The 23,869-nt window shown below is 38.3% G+C and overlaps 1 protein-coding gene across 1 annotated transcript in view; it reads left to right on the forward strand.

Annotated features, from left to right (window-relative positions):
* The window catches only part of hnf4a (hepatocyte nuclear factor 4, alpha), a 67,778-nt gene that overhangs the window by 24,527 nt on the left and 19,382 nt on the right, over window positions 1-23,869 (forward strand). The window contains exons 2-4 of the mRNA XM_043710303.1: window positions 41-215; window positions 8,273-8,367; window positions 22,444-22,550. Of these exons, the coding sequence (XP_043566238.1) occupies window positions 41-215; window positions 8,273-8,367; window positions 22,444-22,550 (377 nt within the window). The remainder of the gene's footprint in view (window positions 1-40; window positions 216-8,272; window positions 8,368-22,443; window positions 22,551-23,869) is intronic.

Below are 23,869 nucleotides of genomic sequence, written 5' to 3' on the forward strand. Positions count from 1 at the left end.
CTTTATTCAGAAATACTGTATGTACTGCTCTTGTTCTTAGATACATCTCCAAGTGAAGCCACCAACATGAATTCTTCTAACAACATTGGGATCAGCGCTCTATGTGCAATTTGTGGTGATCGGGCTACAGGAAAGCATTATGGTGCATCCAGTTGTGATGGCTGCAAAGGGTTCTTCAGACGAAGTGTCCGAAAAAATCACATGTATTCCTGCAGGTAAAATTCTTCAAACTATTTCAGTACTTTGAGTGATTTATTTCTTATGCACCACACAAAGGTCTTGCAGCAAATTGGTCAGTGTTCACTGGCACTATAGACTAATATTGAAGAATGACAAAATGCAAAGAAGAGGAACTTGGTTCTTGTTGACTAATGCGACCTGCAAAATAACATTATTTCTTAATCATCCCCATGCATAGATATAATGACATGAAGACAATACCCCAAATGTAGCTTAACTTGACATATTGAAGTCAGTGTAATCAAACATTTGGACTATTTGGTTAGGTTGTATTACTAAAATTAACAAATTAGTTAAAGAGAATTTCAGGCCCTCAATTTAAATTATTCCAGGATAATTATATTCGGCAGTATACATAACTCAACTCCAATTTGTTGTAACATGATTATCTGGTTACTGTGCTTGGGAGAAAGACAGAAGTAATGAGAAATAGCTTACTTTTAAAATAAGCAACAACTCACATAATGAATGGAAAGTCCTTACAGGATGGAGGAATTTAAATAATCAGTATGCGTTGGTACCAGGGAGTTAAGAAAGAAAGATGTTCTAGATTTTTTAATATATTTCTTTGTTCATTCATGGGATGTGGGAGTCACAGACAGATTTATTATCCAACTTTCGTTTTCTGATTCTTTCATGACTTTGAATAAATATTGGGGCCTTGGGGTCTATAAGAATGGTGCTGGATGCCTTCTGCATCTGGCATAAATGTCAAAATATTCTGTCTGATGTTTGCAAAACTTCTTAATCTCTGAACTAAGGAGAGAAGGTTTGTTACAAGTGCATAATTACCAGGCGCACTGTATTATCTTGCTGTGATTCCTGCTATAGCCCTTCTCAAAGTCACAGCTAGAAGAACATGGGTAGCAGATGCTTTCAAATATTAACACCTCTACATTTTTCCCCAAGTCACAAACCATCCAGACGTGGACAAATACTCTGTGTTTTTTCATTATTTTTGAGTTAAAAACCTGGCACTCTCTATCAAACAGCGCGGTGGGAATCCCTAGGATAGCTCAGTTCCAATTTATGCCAGTCCAGGATTGTATGACTGGACTCACCACAACCATTGCTCCTTCATTGCCCATGCCAACTCACCTAGTATGCACTATGAGCAGACATTAGGACCAAGGCAGAAAAGAAAAATAATGTTCTAAGTCTGTAAAAAGAAATCACATTTAATGCATTTGAATTCTTTTGTTTCATTAAAGCCTCAGAAAAATAAATGTTTAATTCATATCCAAGTATTGGAATTACAGTCCCAAATCAAAGAGGCTAAAACAACTTGAAGCAGTTAATCAGGCTGAAATGGAAGGCACCCCACTATCATAATGGATCCTTGTGAAATCAGACATGCAGCGCTGATCCATTAATCTGTATTAATCCAGTAATAGAAATGTTTATGGAAAATCCCTTGACAGTTTGACAATTCTTTGGCAGTTCAGTAGTTCCACTGGGCTTATGCACTTCCTTGGCTCATTCCCACTTATTTTCAATAATCCAAAAGGGTGCCTCTTTGAACACATTAGGGACACATGACACTCTAAGGGCAACTGAACCACTTCTGAGGTTTACAGGAATCAGAATCACAGAGGCACCTCAGGTCTCCAAATGGATAGCCCAGTTGTTGAAACTCAATTAACTGAAACAAATTTGCTCTGCACACTTCTCGACTAAAATAGTGGAGATAGCAAAATCATAGAATCATACAATTTTTTTAGTGTGGAAACAAGCCATTTGGCCCATCAAGTCCACACAGACTGTCTGTAGAGCATCCCATCCAAACCCACTTCCTCCCCATCCTATCCCTGTAATCTGGCACTGTTTATCAAACAGCACTTCCCAAGACTAATCCACCCAACCTACACATCCCTGGACACTATGGGCAATTTAGCGCTACCAATCCAACCAACCTGTCTTTTTTTAGATTATGGGGGGAGTCCCAAGCACTCAGCTGAAATTCCAAACTGGGATTTGAATAGAGACAAGTGATCATTTAAATAGTCAGATGTGTCCACAAACCATGCATTTAGCCCAGGACATCCCCAAACCTACCCCTGCAAAATTGAAAGTGTTGCATTCAGGGACAGGATTTCCCATTTTCAGGATTATCACATTTTCACAGTGATGGGATGCCTTATGTTGCACATTAAATTTAAATAAATTCTAGGAAGTAAATTATGCATGTCAGAATTCTCTGAGGAATTTATGATATAAATTTCAGCAGGTTTACTAATTTCAGTTCAGTTTAGTTTTGAATTTGTGCATTGGAAGCTGTGAAGAGAATGCAAGGAAGCCATCATGAACTCGAGATCAGTTTAATGATTGAGCAATAAGGTAGAAGATAGAATAAAATGTAAATAGTGCAATTGTACATTTTACTAAAAAGAATGAAAAAGCAGATCAATGTTTTAAAAGACAGACTAGTAAATTTTGATATTCTGAGGGAGACAGGGATCATCAAGCAGGAAGTTAATACAAACAATTAAGAAAGCAATTCAGATATAACATTTCTTGGAAGGAGTTGATGTATAGCAGTTTGGAAGCCTTATCACAAATCTACAGGGTTTTTGAGAGACCTTGACTAGAGTATCATGCACAATTTTGATCTCTGAATCAATGGAAAGATATACCTGTCCATAGACAATGCCACCAATGTTTATGAGATTGATTCTTGGAATGAGAAGGTTATCTCAGAGGGACAGATTGAGTAGAAGGAGCCAATCTTTTCTAAGGTTCAGTATAAGAAGTGTAATCTCTTTGATACATATAAAACTCTTAGAAGGTTTAACAGGCTGTTTCCCCTGGCTAGAGAGTCTAAAACTAAGGATAATGGTCTCAGGAAAAAGGATCAGGCATTTAGAACTGAGATGAAAGAAATTAGTTTATTTAGAGGGTTATGAATCATTGGAATTCTCTATCCCAGAGGGTAATGGATAGCCAATAATTGATTAAATTTGAGGTGGAAACCAAGAGACGTTTGGGTATTAAAAGAATGAGAGATTAAAAGGATAGGGCAAGTGTAGTTTGGCTACGATCTTGTTGAATAGCAGACCAGGCTTGAGAATGGGCCATTGCTATCCCTAATGTTCTTATTCAACCAGTTATGATAACTAAATTATGAAAACAAAACACAGCAACATTCTGGCTGGAATTGCCCTGAAAAGAATTGCCCAATCCAAGATATTCAATGAGTTCAATGGAAAAGGAATTTTTGTTTTGTTTAGCTTCTGTGTTGGATGCCTGGTTATAGTGGAATGCTTCATCAGAAATTTGTAAAATTCAAATTCAAATTATTCCAAAAAGCTTTTTATTCCCCATACGAACAGAGCAATACTCACACCAATTCCACTACCTTAACTATTTTACACTACTAACTGGCAGGGTGCAAAGGTCAAAATGGATCTGAAATGGAGATTAAATCACAGGCCTATAAAAAATGTTCACCTCAAGAAATTTCCATTCACTCAAATGTAAATTTTCTTGCTTAAGGTTAACTGTGCAAGACATCAATTAACCTTTGAAGCAGTTACATTTTTCTGCCAAATGCAAAATGATCTTAAGCAGACTTCAGTGTTTGAGGAATGGCTTGATTCAAGTTAAGGTTACTATTAGCACCTAGTACCAGCCAAAGATGGCAACTTTGCTAAGAGTTTCCATTGATAAAACCTTTACGATATGTCTATGATATATAATAGTGGCTTATTTCAGCAACTAAATAGACTCTGCCATAGCAATTAAGGACTTTTACAAAGATTAGTTTCAGTTTTAAGAGAATTATGTCGACAAATTTCCTTCTTTGATCCCCAGTCTGTTAATGATTAGCACTAATTATTACTCTATAACAATTTTGCTACAGGGTAGTGAAATAAAGGTAGAACTCCATCTACTCAGCAAGTAGTTTGTACAGTCATAAATATGAAATTTCATTCAGAATCTCAGCCACAGAAATATACAAAAATACTCCACATTATTAAAATATAAAAGGGTATTAAACTGGTTTAACACAGACACAAAGGAAATTCCACATCAGTTCAAATTAAGACAATTCAGCATGGTTTCATTTTCTTCTTTCTTGCATTTGTAATGTGTATCATTGTTAAACATGCTTATTTAAATACGGTACCATCTAGTTCAAATTATTATACCAACAACTGGTTTTCCATGAACAATACAAGATAGTTTTGTAGGTCTGAATAGCAATTCATGTTTGCAATGGGAGAGTCAACCTTTGATTTGAGCAGAATGCTGTAAAAGTTCATCACTATAATTCAACAACAGTCAGGTTTGCAAGGCATCAGTGCTACATAGCTCACTGTTCATGTGTGCAGTCATTTTCTATATTTCATCATAATTATTAGTCTTTGGTGGCTATCCATCACGCACCTAATAGCAATTAAAGCTGCAACAAATTAAATAATTGAATTTAATGTCTTCTGGATTCTGCAGAACCGTTGAGTAAAACAATTGAAACTACAGCAATTTAGGTCACTTTAATAACTGACGGTTTCTTTCTCTGACTGCAATGAGAAGTAATTTTCCCCACAGCTGGGGAATTGCTGTGTTTTGCACTGAGTAACATGAATACTTGTTTGACTGCAGGCACGCATTATTGAATTAATTTATTTTAATATTCCCCACAGAGGGTTCAGCAAAGAGCAACATAACAGAATACTCAATCTTGCCATACACGAGAGGGATCATCATGGAGTAGGTTAAAATTACCTTTTTGGAGTAGTCTACTTTCATTCTTTTCTTGCAGTTCAGAGAATATGTTCACTTTTTTCGTTTTTCAATAGTACTTCATTCAGTTTGTTGGTAATCATGTTTAAACATTAACAACATCAGTCCATTCACCAACGTACATCACAACCAAGCTCCTTGCCTGACAGGGATTCTGAGGAAGGGTCACCTGACCCCCCAAAACGTTAACTCTGATTTATCCTCACAGAGGCTGCCAGACCTGCTGAGCTTTTCCAGCAACTTCTGTTTTTGTTTTTGTCTTTGCCTGACAGATTGGATTCTGGATAGAAACCATGATAAGGTAGGTTGAATATAAAAGGGTAAATTGTACTTCATTGTGGAAAAAAAATAGACCCGAGGGGTTGAATGACTTATTAATCCATATTTTCTTTACCTGCCATACTATCCTCCTTGCCTACAAGTATGATCACATTAGTAAAGGTGTAATGCAGATTTACAAAGATGCTCCCAGCATTGTAAAGTTTTAGCTTTGAAATAGATTGGGTATGCTGGGGTTATTTTATTTTAAACAGAGAAGACTGAAATCTAAGATGACTTAATAGAGGTAAGAAAATTGTGAGGGCCTGTAATAGCATGGATAAGACAGGCTTACTTCTCCAAGCAAAGATGTGAATAACTTGTCCAAGAACTTGTTGGTAGTAAGAGTTGAGGAGAAATACTTTCACCCTGAAGCAGTAGGTGTCTAGAACTCACTAACTGAAAGGGTGGTAGTGGCAGAAACTCTCATCACATTGAAGAAGTATTTGGATATGCACTTGAAGTGCCAGAGCCTAAGTGAACCAAGAGTTGGAAAATGGGATTATGTTGGATGGTTCTCTTGTAACCAGTTCAGACATGAAGGGCTAAAATATGACATTTACTTAACAGTTTGCCAAGTTACAACTGTGACTAAAGTTTTGTGCACTCTCTCATGCCACAGTCATGGTTGAATCAGTGTATGAATCTCAATCTGTTCGATTAAAATTAACATAATTAACAAAAAAAAATTAAAGGCAGGTCTTGCCGACTTCCAGCCAGATCTTACAAATGTTAAATATTTTGAAACAAAGCAAGGAAAGTGAAATTTGCTGCGGTTGTCTACATTACTGTTTTGTTAAAAGGGATTGTTGCTCACAGTAGCTTGTTAATGGGGAATGGATGAAAGGCAAAGGTCTAAAATATTAAATTTGAAACATGATTAGTTCTTTTTGTGTCTCAAGCATAAACCTTGGATTCAATGCATAAATTCCATCTTCCCTTTAAAGAATAACAATATTTCCAACAAAGAGCAAGTGGAGCCCTCTTGTGGTGTAGTGGTAGTGTCCCTAACCCTGGACAAAGAGGCTCAGGTTCTAATCCCACCTGTTCCAGAGGTGCATAGTAAAATCAGTGAACAGGTCGATTAGAAAAATAGATGAGAAAAACACAGAAAGTCCTGGAAGAACTCAGTAGATCTGGTAACATGTAAGGAGAGAGAAATGGAGTTTTTATTCGAATCCAGTATAACTCTTCTGCTGATTTAAAAGGAGGTGGAAAATGTTATGCTAGAGGGGGAGGAGGAGCAAGTGGAACAGATAGTGAGCTTACCCGGAACAAAAGACAAAGGCAGTGATAATAGTGATAAAGGAGATTATAGAGATTTAAATTAAGTTTAAATGTTAATGGTAAAAAGGAGAAAATGGGTCTAATCCACTGAGAGCAAAGCCGACAAGACATATACACCACACAGCCAGGAAGGGTAAGGATGTGAGAAAAACAGAATACAGAGGTCACATTCTGAAGTTGTGGAACTCAATATTGAGTCCTAGGGCATTTAAAGATTTGAAGTAGAAAATGAGGTAGTGTTCCTTGAACTTGCATTGAGCAGGCCTAGGACAGATGTGTTGGCACAGGAGGCAAGGTGGTTCATTGAAATAGCAATCACTGGAAATGGAAGGTCAGGGTTATTGTTGCAGAGAGAGTGGAAGTGTTCCGTAAAGAGATCATCTTGTTTACATTTGGTTGCACTATGTAAAGAAGACCGCATTGTGAGAAATAAACTAGTAGGCTAGATTGAATGAAGTACGAGTAAAATACTGCTTCACTTGGAAGCTGTGTTTAGGGCCTTAGACATTGAGGAGGGAGAAAATGAATGAGTAGGCATTACATCTTTTGTGATTGCATGGGACAGCACCATTGGGGGAAGTGATGAAGTGTTACGAGTGATGAAGGAGTGGACCAGGGTGTCTTGGAGGGAACAGTTCCTGTGAAATGCCATCAGTGGAGGGGAAGGGAAGGTGTATTTGGTGGTGGTACCCTGCTGGAGGTGGCAGATGTGGCAGAAGGGGATCTTTTAAATGCAGGGACTAGTGGGGTGGAAAGAAGGATAAGGGGAACTCAATCATTTTCTGGCAGGGATGGGAACGAGTGAGGGTAGAAGTCTGGGAAATAAGTTGGACCTGGTTGCGAGTTCTGTTAACCAATGTGGGAAAGGATTGTCATTGAAGAAAAAGGGGTCATATCAGAGGCACTCGAGTGAAAGATGGTATCATCAGAATAGATGAGATGGAGAAACTGGGAAAATAGAGTGGTGTCCTTGCAGGACGCAGGGTGTGAAGAAGCATAGTTGGGGCAGTTGTGGGAGTCAGTGAGTTTGTAGTAGAGTAATTGATACTTATATCAATTTTGTCAAGAAAGTAGCTTACACCTTCCTATTTAAGAACTATGAGTATAGACAGAAAAACTTTCAAATGGAAAATTTGTTCTGTAATTTACAGGAATGATTAAATCAGAAAGTGAGAATTCTTTTAGTTGAAAGATTTTAGTTTATTTCCATTCGTAATGTAATTTATTTTGAAAAGGATTAAACTTTTAACTTGTAATGAGCAACCACCACAAATAACAAGGTATATTTAATCTCTCAGCAGAGGTTCAGTGCTGAAGTTCTAACAAAGAACTGTGTCTCGCACAGCAAAATATTTCAAAGACACTTATGGAGCTATAATTCATGTCTTTGTAACCTTAGTGAGACAATAAAATAGAGTAATACATAGCAAAATGCTGCCTCTTCTCACATGCACCCTCCCATCCTCCACCCCATGTCACTCTGACCTACCTTTCCATTCTGTGCTGTTGAAAATGTTAGTGGACACTTGTTTCAATATCAGATTCTTCTATTTATAGCATGCTGATGTGGAGAAATACACAAGCTAAAGGTGTTTGTGTTTAACTGTAAAGAGTGTTTGAAGTCTCTCACTTCATCTATAAATACACTGTACTAACAATATGACCTTTTTGTGCTCTCTTCAAGGTTTAACAGACAATGCATTGTAGATAAGGACAAACGAAACCAATGTAGATACTGCAGATTAAAAAAGTGCTTCAGAGCAGGAATGAAAAAAGAAGGTAAGAAACTTGAGTAGAATAGGCTACATTGGCAATGGAGTCTTTACATCATATAGAAATGCTCTTGTGCTGGAAAGACATAACCAAAACCCAAATGAAATACTTTGGTGAGTCTTATTCCAAATAAGACCAGAATCTGTAGCATTTATGTAAGTTTGGTTTCTGGTTACTTCACATTCATTGGAACAATGGAAAAATGCTCCATTACATCACATAATACTATTTTTTTGAGAAAAATGAAGAGCAGAATAAACATTGGCACAGGTATTGCACTACTGCTTGAGATTACCCTAAAGGATTTATGTTGAATTTGCATCTGCAGCAAGACAGAAACATGGAGTTGGCAAATTTCTACTAAACGTGTTGCACAGCCTACAGGACCATACAATTATGCATTTCAGTGGACTTGCAGCTATAGGTTCAGCTAGTCTCAAGTAAAGGCACTAATGCAATAGTTGGATTAACATGGCATTGGAGACACTCTGAGACCAGTTGGAAATGGAGTCCATAGCCAAAGTCTGGATTCCTAATTTTATTCTCAGGGTTTCCAGTGTTCACCAAGGCCTTTTAAAGGTATGCTCTGGTTCAGGTCACAACCTCACATCATATATTCCTGAGCTGGCTGGTTCCATTGTCCTGCTCCTATATGATTTTCATGGAATTGTGTCAACCCTTCAAAGAGTTGTCATTTGCAGCGTCTTAAAGTTTTTGTGAAGTGTAAAAGGTCCTCCTTATCTTGTTTCATTTTATTAACTTTTGCCCAGGCACCTATTCGATTTCCATTTGAACCCCAAAGAAAATGTTATTTAATTGACTTCTCTGGCTTTTTGATCTTTTCTGCCAAGTGTACAGATTATTTACAAAAAAATAAAGAAGTTTCATGTATTACAATTTCCACTGTTGACAATTTAAAAGAGTCTAGTTGATTAGCAATATAATTGGCCTGGAATAAAAGGAATGTATTTAGCCATAGTGAAAATTAATGAAAGAATGATTTCCAAAGGTTTTCCCTACATGCCCCACTGTTCCTATAGTTCATTGATTCTATACAGAGTACAGTTGATGAGTGGAGGTGCCATAGCTTGGCATTAACGTTATGAGGAGGCATAGGGGTGGATAGGAATACCAACTTGGGGACATGAACTGTCATAGAGAGAGGGTTGGGGTGCTTAACTTAGCACAGAGGCATAGGCAATATGTGAGGAATAAAGGAGTGAAGGCTAAAGCAAAGTAGCTAACTTTAATTAAATAAATAAGGGATATTTTTCCACTGTGGTTACTGACTAACCTTGGAACCAGGGTCATCTGCTGGCTCAGAACGTACCCTCTCATGGACAAAATGGATCTTGAGGAGGCCAGACACTGGACACAGGACAAAAAGGCAAAAGTGATCCTGGAAAGTCTGAATAGGTTTGTCACCTTTGGGCTAACTTCCCAAGACATTGACTTGGGCATTTTAAACAGACCACCTTCGCACCTGGCAGACCATATAGCTGCCTCCAAACACTTTTGCAAGTCAGCCTGCCTGACTACAGCCTGTTCTGATACCATTTATGTAAATCCCCTCCTTGTCAGCACTTTCCCTTGAAGCAACTGGATCAAGTTGGAATTTTCTTGGCTCTCGCTACCTGCCTGAGGAGGATGAACATTCAGGTCAATATTCCAGAATGGGAATTAGATGAATGTGTGAAAGAAAGGTAGAGCTGTTTGGAAAGTGCTGGGCTGTGCAACTACTTGGATAGCTCTACCAAAGAGGTGGCATAAGCATAACAGGATGAATGGCTTCCTTCTGTATGCAGTACTGTATAGTTCAATGCCACATACCGACAAAAGCCTGATTCCAGTAGCCAACACAGATGCAATCATACATCAATGGAATGGGACCTTTTTTTCTGTTTATCTAGGTTTTATGTCATTATTTAACATGAACTGGATAGTAGCAAGAAAAATGTTTAAAGAAAAACAAGAATCGAAATACTGCCAAGACCCAGACTTCAGTTTTCAATGTGTCTTGATATGGATGACCACTTCTCTGGCCAGAAATAATCAGTTTCCTGAAGAAGGGCTTATGCCCGAAACGTCGATTCTCCTGTTCCCTGGATGCTGCCTGACCTGCTGCGCTTTTCCAGCAACACATTTTCAGCAGAAATAATCAGGACCCACTCTCAAGAAATGGACAATCAGAGCTTATAATGTGCAGTTCAAACACGACTTAAAAGAAGTACTTAGGGAAACAAGTATGGCAACCATTTTATCTAAATTATTGTAAGCTTTGAAGATTTCTTTAACTTGAACTCGTCACTCAGAGTTTGTTTAAATTTTCCAATTGTAAAATAAATTACTTTATTGACTTCTTTACCTTTACAACATTTCCTTTTAAAGTGACACAGTTGGGCCATTATCAGTTTCTTCTCTGCCAGGTTTCCCACCCTTCCAAATAGTACGCTGCTTTAAAGCAGCACAATTCACACTGCCAGTTCACTGTGCCCAGTCAGATAAGACCCAAACAAAAATATGATTCAGATCTTCAAAGGAGATTATTGGAAGGACAATCTACTTTGCTAATTGCTAATGTAAACTAGACACAAAAATATGCAAGACTTATGATATTTGACAACTTTTGTGTTTTTCAAGCTTATAGAGGTTTATAAACTCATGAGGGGCATGGGTAGTATAAATAGACAAGGTCTTTTCTCTGGGGTGGGTGAGTCCAGAACTATTGTCTTAGGTTTAGGGTGAGAGGGGAAACATTTAAAAGGGATCTAAGGGGCACCTTTTCCACACAGAGGGTGGTGTGTGTATGGAATGAGCTGCCAGAGGCTGGTACAATAGTAACATTTAAAAGGCATCTGTATGGGTATATGAATAGGAAGAGTTTAGAGGGATATGGCCCAAGTGCTGGGAAATGGGACTAGATTAGTTTAGGATGTCTGGTCAGCATGGATGAATAGGATTGAAGGGTCCATTCTCTTGTTGTACCTCTCTGTGACTATATGATTCTATACAAATAAGTAACAAATCCAAATGTGTACTGAATGGTAATCCAAAGCACTCTATATTCAACAAGAACATTAAGGATAACCCATCCCATCTGTACATCTTCCTACCCCCCTATTCATTCCACCCTCCCCTCCGACTATCACCTTCATCCCCACCTCCATCCACCTATTGCACTCTCAGCTACCTTGCCCCCAGCCCCACCCCTCCCATTTATCTCTCCACCGCCGAGACTCCCAGTCTCATTCCTGATGAAGGGCTTTTGCCTGAAACATCAAATTTTCCTGCTCCTCGGACGCTGCCTGACTTGCTGTGCTTTTCCAGCACCACACTCTTAACTCTAATCTCCAGCATCTGCAGTCCTCACTTTCGCCTCATAAGGATATCCTGGCTAGCAGAAGGATTGCATGTACAACAGTCCCATTGAGCAGTTGTTATTGTCACTAACTTGAAATAAAGAAAATATGTTTAAACTAGTCCAATAAATATCCAATTGAAAAGAGATTTTTTTAATAACCTTCTACTTCATACAGCTTGAGTTCAAACTATTCACAGAAATTATGCAAAAAGATATCTTGAATTTTCTCTGGCTTAAGAAAGCCAGAGCTCAAGAAGTACTGCGAGTAGAAAGAATAGTTGGAAAAAATTAAAACTGAACTTTGATTCTGGATTTAAAAAGAGCATTTTTTAAAAAAATATCTGGAGCCCTCAACTTCAGAAGTGATTATTTCACATGTCCCAGCCAGAAATTATCTTCCTCACTTTACTAACCTAGAGAAGACATCCAGGAGTATACAATTTTGTCACTGTATGAAAAAGGGATAATGGTGAATTGGCAATCCATTTTATATTTCTCTTGATTTATGTAATCATTGACTTCAATAGAGGCATTAGAATTAGCATTACTATCTAAGGTTACAGAAAAAAAAATGATTGAACGGTCTCATTCCTGATTAGCAGCAGTAGCTCTAAATTACCTTCATGGTGAAAAACATCTCCCATCTCTCATCAATTTTGCTAGCGCATGCAGAATAGATAATGATGGAAAGTATCAGAAAGCAGCTTGTGTGTCCATGAAATTATGATCCTGTAAGGAGTTAATACGTATAAAGTAAAGGAATGTAAATTAAATTCAGAGAAGGAGACTAACAGGAATAAATAAGAAGCATTTAGTCTGAGGCTTGGTTCTTTCACAAACCATACTTATCACAAGACCATAAGATACATGAGCGGATTTAGGTCATTTGGCCCATTAATCTGCTCTGCCATTCGAGCATGGCTGCTATTTTTCTGAAACTCACTCTCCTGACTTCTCTGCATAGCCCTTTATCCCCTTAATCATCAAGAACCTAGCCACCTCGGTCTTAAATGCACTTAATGACTTGACCTCCACAGCCTTCAGTGACAATGAGTTGCACAGTTTCACCACCCTCTGGTTGAAGAAATTCCTCTGCAGGTCAGTTCTAAAGGGCTGTCCCTTAACTCTGAGGTCCAAGTCTCTCCTACTAGTGGAAACAACTCCTTCATATCCACTATATCTATGTCTTTCAATATTCTGTAAGTTTCAATGAGATTCCCCTTCATCCTTGTAAGTACAGACCCAGAGGCCTCAACCACTCTTCACATGACAAGCCTTTCTTCCCCCAGTATTATTCTTGCAAACCTCCTCTGGGCTACCTCCAAGGCCGATGCATCCTTCCAGAGATATAGGGCCCAAAGATGCTAGTAATATTCCAAATGTGGTCTAACCAGAGCCTTGTACAGCCTTAGCTGTTCGTCCCCGCTCATTTTCAAGCTATCGCAGAATGAACACTAACATTCCTTCCTAACTGCCATCTGAACCTGCATGTTAACCTTAGAGAATCCTGAACTAGGTATCTTAAGTCATGGTCTTTATCCCACTTATTATATAACTGGAGAGCAGAAATTCTGCATAAATCCTTTCTTTTTTAGTCTTGTTCCCTCAATTTCTGGCATAGATTCAATGGGTTAAATTGTACCATTTTGTATTGTAATGACTCCAAGATCACGTACAACAGAATCTGTTTGTTACGCATAACCAATCAACAAATGTTATGCCGCATCACCTCAGCTCCATTTTTGAAGTACTAATTAATTTTACTTGGAATTTGACTCATATTTCTGTGGGTGAGGACAAAATTTAAATTGGACTTATGGTCCAATTTGGACCTTTTAGTCATTTGGGCGGCACGGTGGCACAGTGGTTAGCACTGCTGCCTCACAGCGCCAGAGACCCGGGTTCAATTCCTGCCTCAGGCGACTGACTGTGTGGAGTTTACACGTTCGCCCCATGTCTGCGTGGGTTTCCTCCGGGTCCTCCGGTTTCCTCCCACAGTCCAAAGATGTGCAGGTTAGATGAATTGGCCATGCTAAATTGCTAGTGTTAGGTAAGGGGTAAATGTAGGGGTATGGGTGGGTTGCGCTTCGGCGGGGCGGTGTGGACTTGTTGGGCCGAAGGGCCTGTTTCCACTCTGTAAGTAATCTAATCTAAATAATTTAAAACATGTGCCGTTTGGCTCACAATACCAATCAAATTGGCTGTTTATGTTTACCTTTTAGTCATTTCAATAGCTGGATCACTGAGCCAAAATCTCCAAATCTTCAACTGAATAAAAATTAGTTAGATGATGGTTACTAGTTTACCCAATGGTAACATGTGAGACACTTTTAAGTTGTTACCAGAATGACCTCCTCCTCTGTTGTGTCTATGTAGTTCAGTATGCACTGCTAAAGATCATTTGTGTACCTGTACACAGATGCTTCTCTTTAAAGCAATGCTGAGTGCTAACTTTTAAACATGTCCAACTCCTTTCAATCTTTTGCCAATATTTGCTAAATCTCAACCTAACTTAAATACAGATAAATTGTGAAATATGTTGGTCTATGAAGAAAACTAAATACTGTATCATTAGTGATTGTATCCTTCCCATAAACAAAATATTTTTATTATTGTCACTTCTAACCAAGGTCATGAAATGAACATATTTTGCTATAGTTGTAACCATGCACATACACATACACCGATGTATACACAAACATTTAAAATACATCAGCCTTTCAAATTGATCTCCATCTTCTAATCAATTTTCAGGTTGTCAAGAAGAAAATCTTCATCAGTTTTGATTATCTCTGGATTGTGCAATATTTCACCGAACTTTATTGACCTTAGCTCTTGCTCTTTGAATGATTCCTGACCTCAATGCAGTACTCAGTCTTTGATCTTCCCAAAAAGCTCAGATAACTCCTCTCTGACCTAAAAGTTGACTGCCTTATTCTTCACAACATCTCTAACCTTTCTACCAGATTCCTCTTGTTGTTAATGTTATAACAACATTGCTTTCATGGTATTCAAAGTGAAAAATGACATGATCCCTTCATCCAAGCTCCCCCATTTCCAATTCACATTTTTTCTGTCTCATCCACTTTCCATTATCTACACTGTACCCATTTCTTCATCGACACAGGCTCACTCTACAATCACTCCAATGCTACAAAATGGTCCCTGATATTACCAACTACATAGGAAGACCACCACTTCCAAGTTCCCCTTCAGCTGCAGACCATCTTAACTGGTAGATATATCAACAAATCTTCACTAATGCTGAGGCAAAAGCCTGGAATTTTTCTTGCCTAACAGCACTGTTGATATATCTACTGAAATAATCCCACGGACGCCAGTATCCCATCACCAAGACACTCTTTATTTACATGTGGAGAGTCCTTGACACTGACTCAGCTCCATCAGATTTAGCTCTCAGAGTGAACAGGATGTCTGACACTACTATTTTCACCTGTCTGCTAGGGTTCTCTGATTGGACCAGATTAACAGTCCCAATTAGGGAACTCATACTCTATGATGTTCATCTGACTGACCTCATTACAGTCATTACACCTTGGATAGTTGAACTGCTGTGGATTCAAAATAATTTACCACCAACTTCTCAAGAGCTACAAGATGCTGGATGCCCAGACATCCTATTAAATAATTCTTTAAAAATTAATCAATATTGATTCCATCACAACTGATTTCTGCTAAGTTTAAATGCATTGTACTTTAATGTACTGATCAACTTGAACAAGTATCCTTCCAGAAATCTGGTCTATGACTAAAACATTTTATTTTTTCTATGAAACATTGCTCACTGCGGACACAAATATCTTCTCAACTGCTGGGCACTTCAACTTTTCCAATGGTCTTCTCATTATGCTCTTCATCTTAAGGATTCCTAATCTATAATTTTCTCAAGCTTTAGCAGCCTGTGTCCTCACTTTACGCCTATACATTCAACATTCTTCCTGTGTCTGTGTGGGTTTTCTCCAGATGCTCCAGTTTCCTCCCACAGTCCAAAGACTTGCATGTTAGGTGGCTTGGCTATGGGAAATGCAGGGACTGGGTGGGATACTCTCTGGAGAGTTGGTGTGGACTCAATGGGGAAAATGGCCTACTTCCAAAGTGTAGGGATTCTATGATTCTAACCTGTTTTGCCACCTTAAGGCATCTGTGGACAACCATCCCAAGATCACTCTGTTCCTTTGAGCATCCTAGTGTCTTGCCATTCACTGAGTACTTCCTTGTCTTGCTCCTTCTTCCAAAGTACATCACCTCACATTTATCAGAGTTAAATTTCATCTGCCATTGATTTGCCCATCTGGCTAATTTCTTCTACTCACCTGGACCTAGCACCTCACTCTTCACTGTCAACCACCCAGCCAATCTTTGTGTCATCTGGAAAATTACTTAATATCCGACCCCCCTGCACATTCTAATCTACATCAGTAATGAATATCACAAACAATAAGTGACACAACACTGATCCCTGGGGAAATACCACTGTACACTGGGCTCCAGTCATGCAAACAGCATGAAGCCAATTTTGAATTCAACTTGCTAAGTTAACATGGATCACATGTGTGATTTTATTCTTTATAAGTTTCCCATATGGGAACTTGTCAAAGGCTTTGCTGAAATTCATATAAACTACATCAATTACCCTATTCTCATCCAAACACTTGGTCACCTCCTCAAATGTTCCACCAGATTTGTTAGGCATGACAAAGTCTCTCTGACAAAGTCATGCTGACAATCCCTGGCCAAATTGGTCTTGGTAACTGCAGATTAATTTTCTCTTTCAATATTTTCTCCAATAGTTCCCTGGTCTATCCCCATCCCATTTCTTGGAAAGTGAAACTATGTCAGCTGTTCTGAAGTCGTCTAGCACTTTCCCTATGCCAGAGATGATTTAAAGATTTGTGTCAGGGCTCCCATAATTTCCCCTCTCATCTCCCACAGCAGCCCAGGATCTCTTCTTTTATCTAAATGTGCAAAACTTTCAATGCTTCCTGGCTTCTTATATCAATCTGCTCAATAACTTCACAGTCCATCTTTTTGAATTCTATCCTTGCACCCTCCGTTTCCAGAGTATAGAATTGATTGGTCTATATTTAAAATTATACAAGGGAACTGGTGGATACCTATGAATGGTGTTACTTTGTTTGTAATTGTGTTTCACTAACAAACAGGAACTTGTCTAGAGAGAGAGAGAATTGTGAGTGTGCCACTTCCCACTTAATGGAGAAATTGAAATTGTTGAATATGTTAACCAGGAATCTAATGTCTGTTTACAGTCTAGAACGCATTCCAAAAATGAATTTGCAGTAAGTGTATGCACGTATTAGACCAAAACAAGCCTACTTGTAGCCTAACTTACAACCCTCAAATAAATTGTTTGAAAAGGGTTTTTGAGAAGTGGTTTATTTTTAAAATGCATTCCATGATTTGGAGCCAAGAGCACCAATATTCTCTTCCGTACCTTAAACTCTGCTGAACCCTGATCTGGTTCCTGTTGCAATTGCATCCAAGAGCACTCATTCCCCAGCTAGCACCACGTTCATTACAACTTCACCTACAAGCCATGTGAGCACATGAAATGTGGATCTGTAGCTAGCAGACTTTGATAAAATGACTTTTGAAGTCTCTGCAGTCTTTCTTGCATCCGGTTTCTACAAACCTTTCAGCTGCAAATCAATTTTTACACCTTGGTATTATTGTATCCCCTCGTCCAGCAGAAGCTAAAGAAATGAAAGTAAGACATCCCCAGTGTCTGTTGGAATCTTTTCCGAAATCTGTTAATATTAAATAGACTTTACTTGAGGTCCATGACCAGTTAGTGCTGAGCAAACATTCAGAAAGCAGCATTGTGTGACTGAACACAGTGTCTCCACTGATAAACCAATGCATAACCTTGAGAACTGCTTTTATGACAGTTGACTGCACTCCTATGTTTTTCTCATAAAAGTTATTCATTGTATCCAACTGATTACATTTTATACACATTATAGAGATGTACAACAATTCTGGATTTTGCAATTGATGTGTCATTAACCAATGCTATTTGTAAATACTCAAGATATTTTATAGAGCATACTATATGCCTCACTAATAACCTAGCTGTAACCTGACTAAAGGGCCCAAATTATACAAGAGAAAAATTTAAATAATTCATTGCTGTCATTTGAAGCCCAGTTTAAGTAGATATTTTATGTAGATTTTCTACACAAATGTTCATATGCCATTCGTCACTTTCATTTTGTTTCCGTTGCCAGCAATACCCATAATGGTGCCAATTATTCCTTTATCCGACAACACTGCTCAAATTACAGCCTGCATGCATCAGTGTTACAGATTTTCTAACGATCATTCAAAGTCTATTATTGCAAAATTTTGTGGCTTATGTATATTTAATGCCTGAAAGTTTTTACATGTTAATGAATAAGATTGTGAGGAATTTCCACAACTGAGGGTTTAGAGCTCAGCCAAAAAGCTTCTTGAAAGAAATGTCCTTTATAAAAGCATTTGTTATTGTGAGCATAACCAATGTAAACTATTACGCAAACAATGGCAGCAGGTTTGAATCACATTTAACCAATACATTCCTGAAAGATTTCCATTATTTATTTTTTAAAAATTGAAACTTTGTATCCTCTCCCAGAATTCTGCCAATAGTCCTCTTGGAAATTATGAGTGAGAAATTGGGCTTATTTGTCCCTGTTAAGGATGCCATGGGAGCTCCAAATGCTGTTCATTGCATGTGTGCACACTTGTGGAAAAGAGCCATGCTGGATTCCATATTGGGGCAAGCATTAAACTTCTGTTCAATAAATCTGCCAGAAATGTCACAACAGGTCAGTCAAGATCTCAATAAAGGTTCAACATTGATTGGTCCCTACAGTGCCATTTTTGGCCTCAATTTTCCTGCCAATGCTGGGCCATATTTTCATCATCAAGTGGAAAGTTCGACTTGGGAAATCAGCAGACCTAGCTCCTGGAAAAACAACCAATATGCAGGTTGAGCCCAACAGCTCTGGAATTAATTTTAAGATAACGATGGAGGCAGGAGAGTGCCAGTGTGGGCTGGCTAGAAAGCCCAGCTTGGTTCACTGAGGTTTTGTGTCATTCAGACCAGCTAGTACTCACCTTCAATGCCTTAACATACCCCATACTACCTCATACCTACAAGTCATCTCCATATCTCCATGATACCTCCATGACTTCTCGCACCCATCATCCCATCTCCATAGCTACCTTCCTAGTATCCAGGCCTCAGAAGTCATGTAGAAATGAAAAAAGTGAACCTTTAACAATCTAAGAAAGCTTTCACTCATGCACATTTAATACTGAAAAAGCTCATTCATGAAATATGCTCAAAGATTTTAAATCACCTCAAGGAATCAATCAGTTATCAAAATAAACTCTGGTTTGCCACACCGAAATCAGCTAATCCTGTAATAGTTTTTTTTTGGAATTGTTAATTAAAATCTGAATTCAGACTCCATTCACATAAATTAATGTCAAGATTTTGAAACTCACCTAAGCATTCATAGAGTGTTCAGCTGAAATAATAGTCAAGTTGAAGTATCGGGCAGGAACCCTTCATCAGGAAAGATGAAGGGCAGATGAAGGGCTCCTGCCCGAAACATCGATTTTCCTATTCTTAAGATGCTGCCTGACCTGCTGTGCTTTACCAGCACCACTCTAATCGTGACTCTGATCTCCAGCATCTGCAGTCCTCACTTTTGCCTCAGCTGAAATAATAACCCATGTAAAATATTAGCAATTAAATTTATTGAAATTGCAGGAAAAAATGGTAGTGAGTTGTTCCAAATTCCAATAAGTGCCTGTTAATTGATATATTTCAGCAATGGGCCATCGTTTATTTGAGTCATAGAGCACAAAAACAGACCATTCAGTCCAACCAGTCCAGGCTATGCCGACAGTTGTCACTTCCTTGTTATTGCTAAAGAGTTAGGGATTAAGCAAGTTTAGATCATAACAATTCAGCAGACCTTTCCCATACTGCAAGATAGATTACTCTTATTTCCTAAATTTGTGACTTCCACAATGAGAGTTAAGGCTCTTTGAACAGCAGAAACTGTGTCTGTTTAAACTCAGCACCAATCTTAAATGCTGAGTTTGAATGTATTGTCTGTGTATTTAAGGCTGCTCTCCTTCCCACAGCCAGAATAATTGACAGCTGCTGAAATGGGAGAGCAACACCTGCAAATGGATCCTGTGCACCATTGAAAAAATTTATTGGAATTGGATAACTCTAAAGTATAGCTCATTTCCTCTCTTTACCTCATGTAGCTAGAAACACTTTCAACAACATGTGCAACCCCAGTCCCCTCCAACCAGCACTATTTACAGGAACCATAAACCACTTACACGTATTAGATTAGGTTCCCTACAGTGTGGAAACAGGCCCTTCGGCCCAACAAATCCACACCGACCCTCCAAAGAGTAACCCACCCAGACCCGTTTCCCTCTGACTAATGCATCTAAAACTATGGGAAATGTATCATGGCCAATTCACCTGACCTACACATCTTTGGACTGTGGGAGGAAACCGGAGCATCCGGAGGAAACCCATGCAGACATGGGGAGAATGTGCAAACTCCACACAAACAGTCACCCAAGGCTGGAATCGAACCTGGGACCCTGGTGCTGTGAGGCAGCAGTTCTAGCCACCGTACCGCCCCTATTAGTTGATTATTTCTAGCTATTGCTACAAATCTACAAATGTTTGTTGCTTTTTGTAATAGTTTCATGTTTCAAAAATCAACAGAAAGAGCAAAGAGTGCCAGAGGACTTTTTATGGAGACGTAGGCTTCCACAAAAATCGGTTGCTCATGGGCGCACTAGTAAGCATTCCCTATGGAACACAGCATTACTTGGAGAATGAACAGAGACCATGCAAAAAAAGTACAGGCTGCTGAACAGAGAGGAGAAGGAAAGGAGAAGGATTCTCAGCAAGGAAATATATCCACTCAGGTTGTTTGAGGAGCAATTCTATGCCTGAACCTCAGTGAGGAACAATGTCTGAGATTTCATTGCTTCAGTAATCACTAAAATTTATCATTTGCGGTAGTTATAACTGAAACGCCAGATGAAGGCAACGACTGTATTGCCATTGTTAATGGTGGTGATTGTGTGACAGACTAGTATGTCTTGAGTGCTATCCAGGCTGAAGCCAGAGGTATTTCCAGAATACTGCAGTTTTCCATCTGCTGATGCATATGGGAGTTGTTGATGTTCCCTACTGTAAGAGAGCTAGCCACTTTTCTTTTGTGAGAAATAAGATGTTGCACACCTTCTATTGATTACAGGATTTTCCATGTTACAGTGCCATCGACTGTATAGAATTCACTTAGAAAGGGTCCCATGTCAACTCTACCTGAAACCTAAACTGAAAGGTTAGGTTAGGTTAGGTTAATAATTAATCTAAACTCTTCTTTAGTGCCTAAACACTGTGTAACCATAGGTTGGGAATCATGCAAGTTAATGCTTGGCAATTTGATAGACATCATGCACCACAATCATCAAGTTTGCTTTTGGGGTTGTCCAATTCATCCTCCAACAATTTTGGGTGGTTACAGGTGGCACTAATAGCCACAAATATCACATTTCAAATGGGAAGAAACTGGATGGTCTGAATTTTCCTCTGTATACCCAGTCCAAGTTGGGTAGGATAGCAGCAGATACAATATGAGTATGAGGCACAAGATTTACTGCCACTATTCTGGCCAAATCTTAGTTTCCGACCACTAGTCCCTGCAAGCGCTGGCTGCACTTTGCCCCTTTATGAAAATGACAGCACAGTCTAGGTTCTCAACCCATTTACTTCCTTTCTGCATTTCTTAATGCTGCTTCTCTACGCTCCTGTCAATAATTGCCAAGAGATCTTTGCAAAAGTCTTAAAGATTTTTGATGAGGGTTGCAATTTATCCAGACTCTGTTTCAGCTTGAACATTTATATTCTGAAAATTTCCATCAGAGCTAGGATCTTCCATAAACTATTTGTTTCTGCAGTTATCAGGCACCTCTAAGTGACATTCTATCCCCGCTTAAGCAACATTTCTGTACAAATTTCCTTCAAAGCCAACTGCAGGTCCCCACTTACTGGTAGGATTTCATCAGGACCCCTGGGCAGGCAGCACTGTTGATAGTGTTGAGAATAGATGAAAAATACATTTTTATCCTGTTGGAATAGGTAAAGGGATATTTAATCTCAAAAATTATTGATGAAAACTTTAAGGTTAGGCAGTATATGTAATTTGATGCTAATATGGAGCTGCCAATTTTCTAGTCATATCCAAGGACAATATTACTTCATAAACTTTGAGATCACTCATTAAGCATTTATATGAATGACCAAAGGTTCCCTTCCACTTTGTGATTAAACAATATTCAACCTCAGGCTTTTTATCATATATTATAAACCACTGGCAGATCATATAAAATATACTCTACAACCCAGTATCACCTAGTATGAGGATAGAAATATTCTGAAATATTTAACAGTCAAAATATTTATTTAATCTTTAATATGTTGTTCAACTTGATCATATTTAGACATACAATAATATACACATGACTTCAAATGCCAAACATTTTGATTTTTAAATCTAAACTTCAACATGTTTAATTGTTCCAAGGCAATATTATTTAAAATGTACACCTATAAAGTACAAATGCCTTGAATGTTATCATCTTCATTCTAGCTGTGCAGAATGAAAGAGACAGGATAAGTACGAGACGGTCCAGCTATGAGGACAGCAGTTTGCCTTCAATTAATGCACTCATACAAGCAGAGGTTCTTTCTCGTCAGGTACCGTAATCTTAGCTTATCTAGCTGTTATTTTATCAAATAAGTATCTTTTCCTATGAATAATTGTTGATATCTATGAAAAGAAAAGCAATGTATATGTTTATAGCACCATTCAAAACATTGGGATGTTCTAATGTGTGTTTTACAGCATATGAAGTGCAATTTGTTTAAACAGTATTCAGTATCTCAATGTAGGACACATGGCAGCTAATATATCCACAGCACAATCCAAGAAACAGTAAAATGATAATGACCAGGAAATATGTTTTTGCAATGCTTTTTGATAGTTAAATAATGAATACACCAGCAAGGATAAATTCCATGTTTTTCTTCAAAAGGTGAAATGTTCTTTTATATCAACCTGAGATTTCAGACGTCTTAGCCAAAAGGTGGCACCTGCATCGGTACAGTACTTCCTTTGTCCTGCACAGAAGTGGCAATCTAGCTTTTTATGCTCAAGCTTCTGGAATAGGATCTGTATCCACAACTTTCTGACTCAGCTGAATTTGGTGCCAACTGAGGTGCAATTGAAAAATATGTTTTGTAGCCAAAATCTCTATTTACTAACCAAAGAGTAAACACATAAGGTCTGCCTTCTTCTTTTGCTTAAACTGCTTTAATAAAGTGTACCACAAACATAAGTTTCTATATTTAAAGTCAATTCTTTAACAGAACAACAATGGAGCCATACTTCAATGTTTATCTGAAAATTTGGGAAAATCTGTTGCAGTTGTTTCTAATACAATGGCAATAGCTTTTGATGAATTCCATTCTCTTCATGAGTAAAACAAATGTTGGTTTCTATTTGATGCTTTGTTTATTTATTTGTTTTTAAAATTAGAACATAAGAACTATAAGAACTATGAACAAGAATGGGCAATTCAGCCTGCTCTGCCATTTAGTACAACCATGGCTGATCTCACCTCAGCCTCAGCTCCACTTTCCTATCCCATGCCTCATAACATTACTAATTAAAAATTTCCTCCTTAAATTTATTCAGTGTACAAGTATCTACTGTAATTCAGATAGTGAATCCCACAGATTCACAACCGTTTGAGAAAAGTAATTCCTCCTCATCCCTGTTTTAAATCTGTCACCCTTAGCCTAAAATGATGGCATCCATTCTACATTGCCTCACCAGAGGAAACATTCACTCTGTGTCTACCTTTTTAATCCCTTTTAGCATTTTATATACCTCAATTAGATCATAATAAATACTTTTCTGAAACCTAAATTGTAGAAAATAGAATTGTACTGTAAATTTCTATGGTAGCACATATTAAATCAAAGACATAAATATCACTATTATAAATCCTGCA

Source organism: Chiloscyllium plagiosum, chromosome 20 (assembly GCF_004010195.1).
Source record: "Chiloscyllium plagiosum isolate BGI_BamShark_2017 chromosome 20, ASM401019v2, whole genome shotgun sequence".
NCBI classification, from domain to species: Eukaryota; Metazoa; Chordata; class Chondrichthyes; order Orectolobiformes; family Hemiscylliidae; genus Chiloscyllium; species Chiloscyllium plagiosum.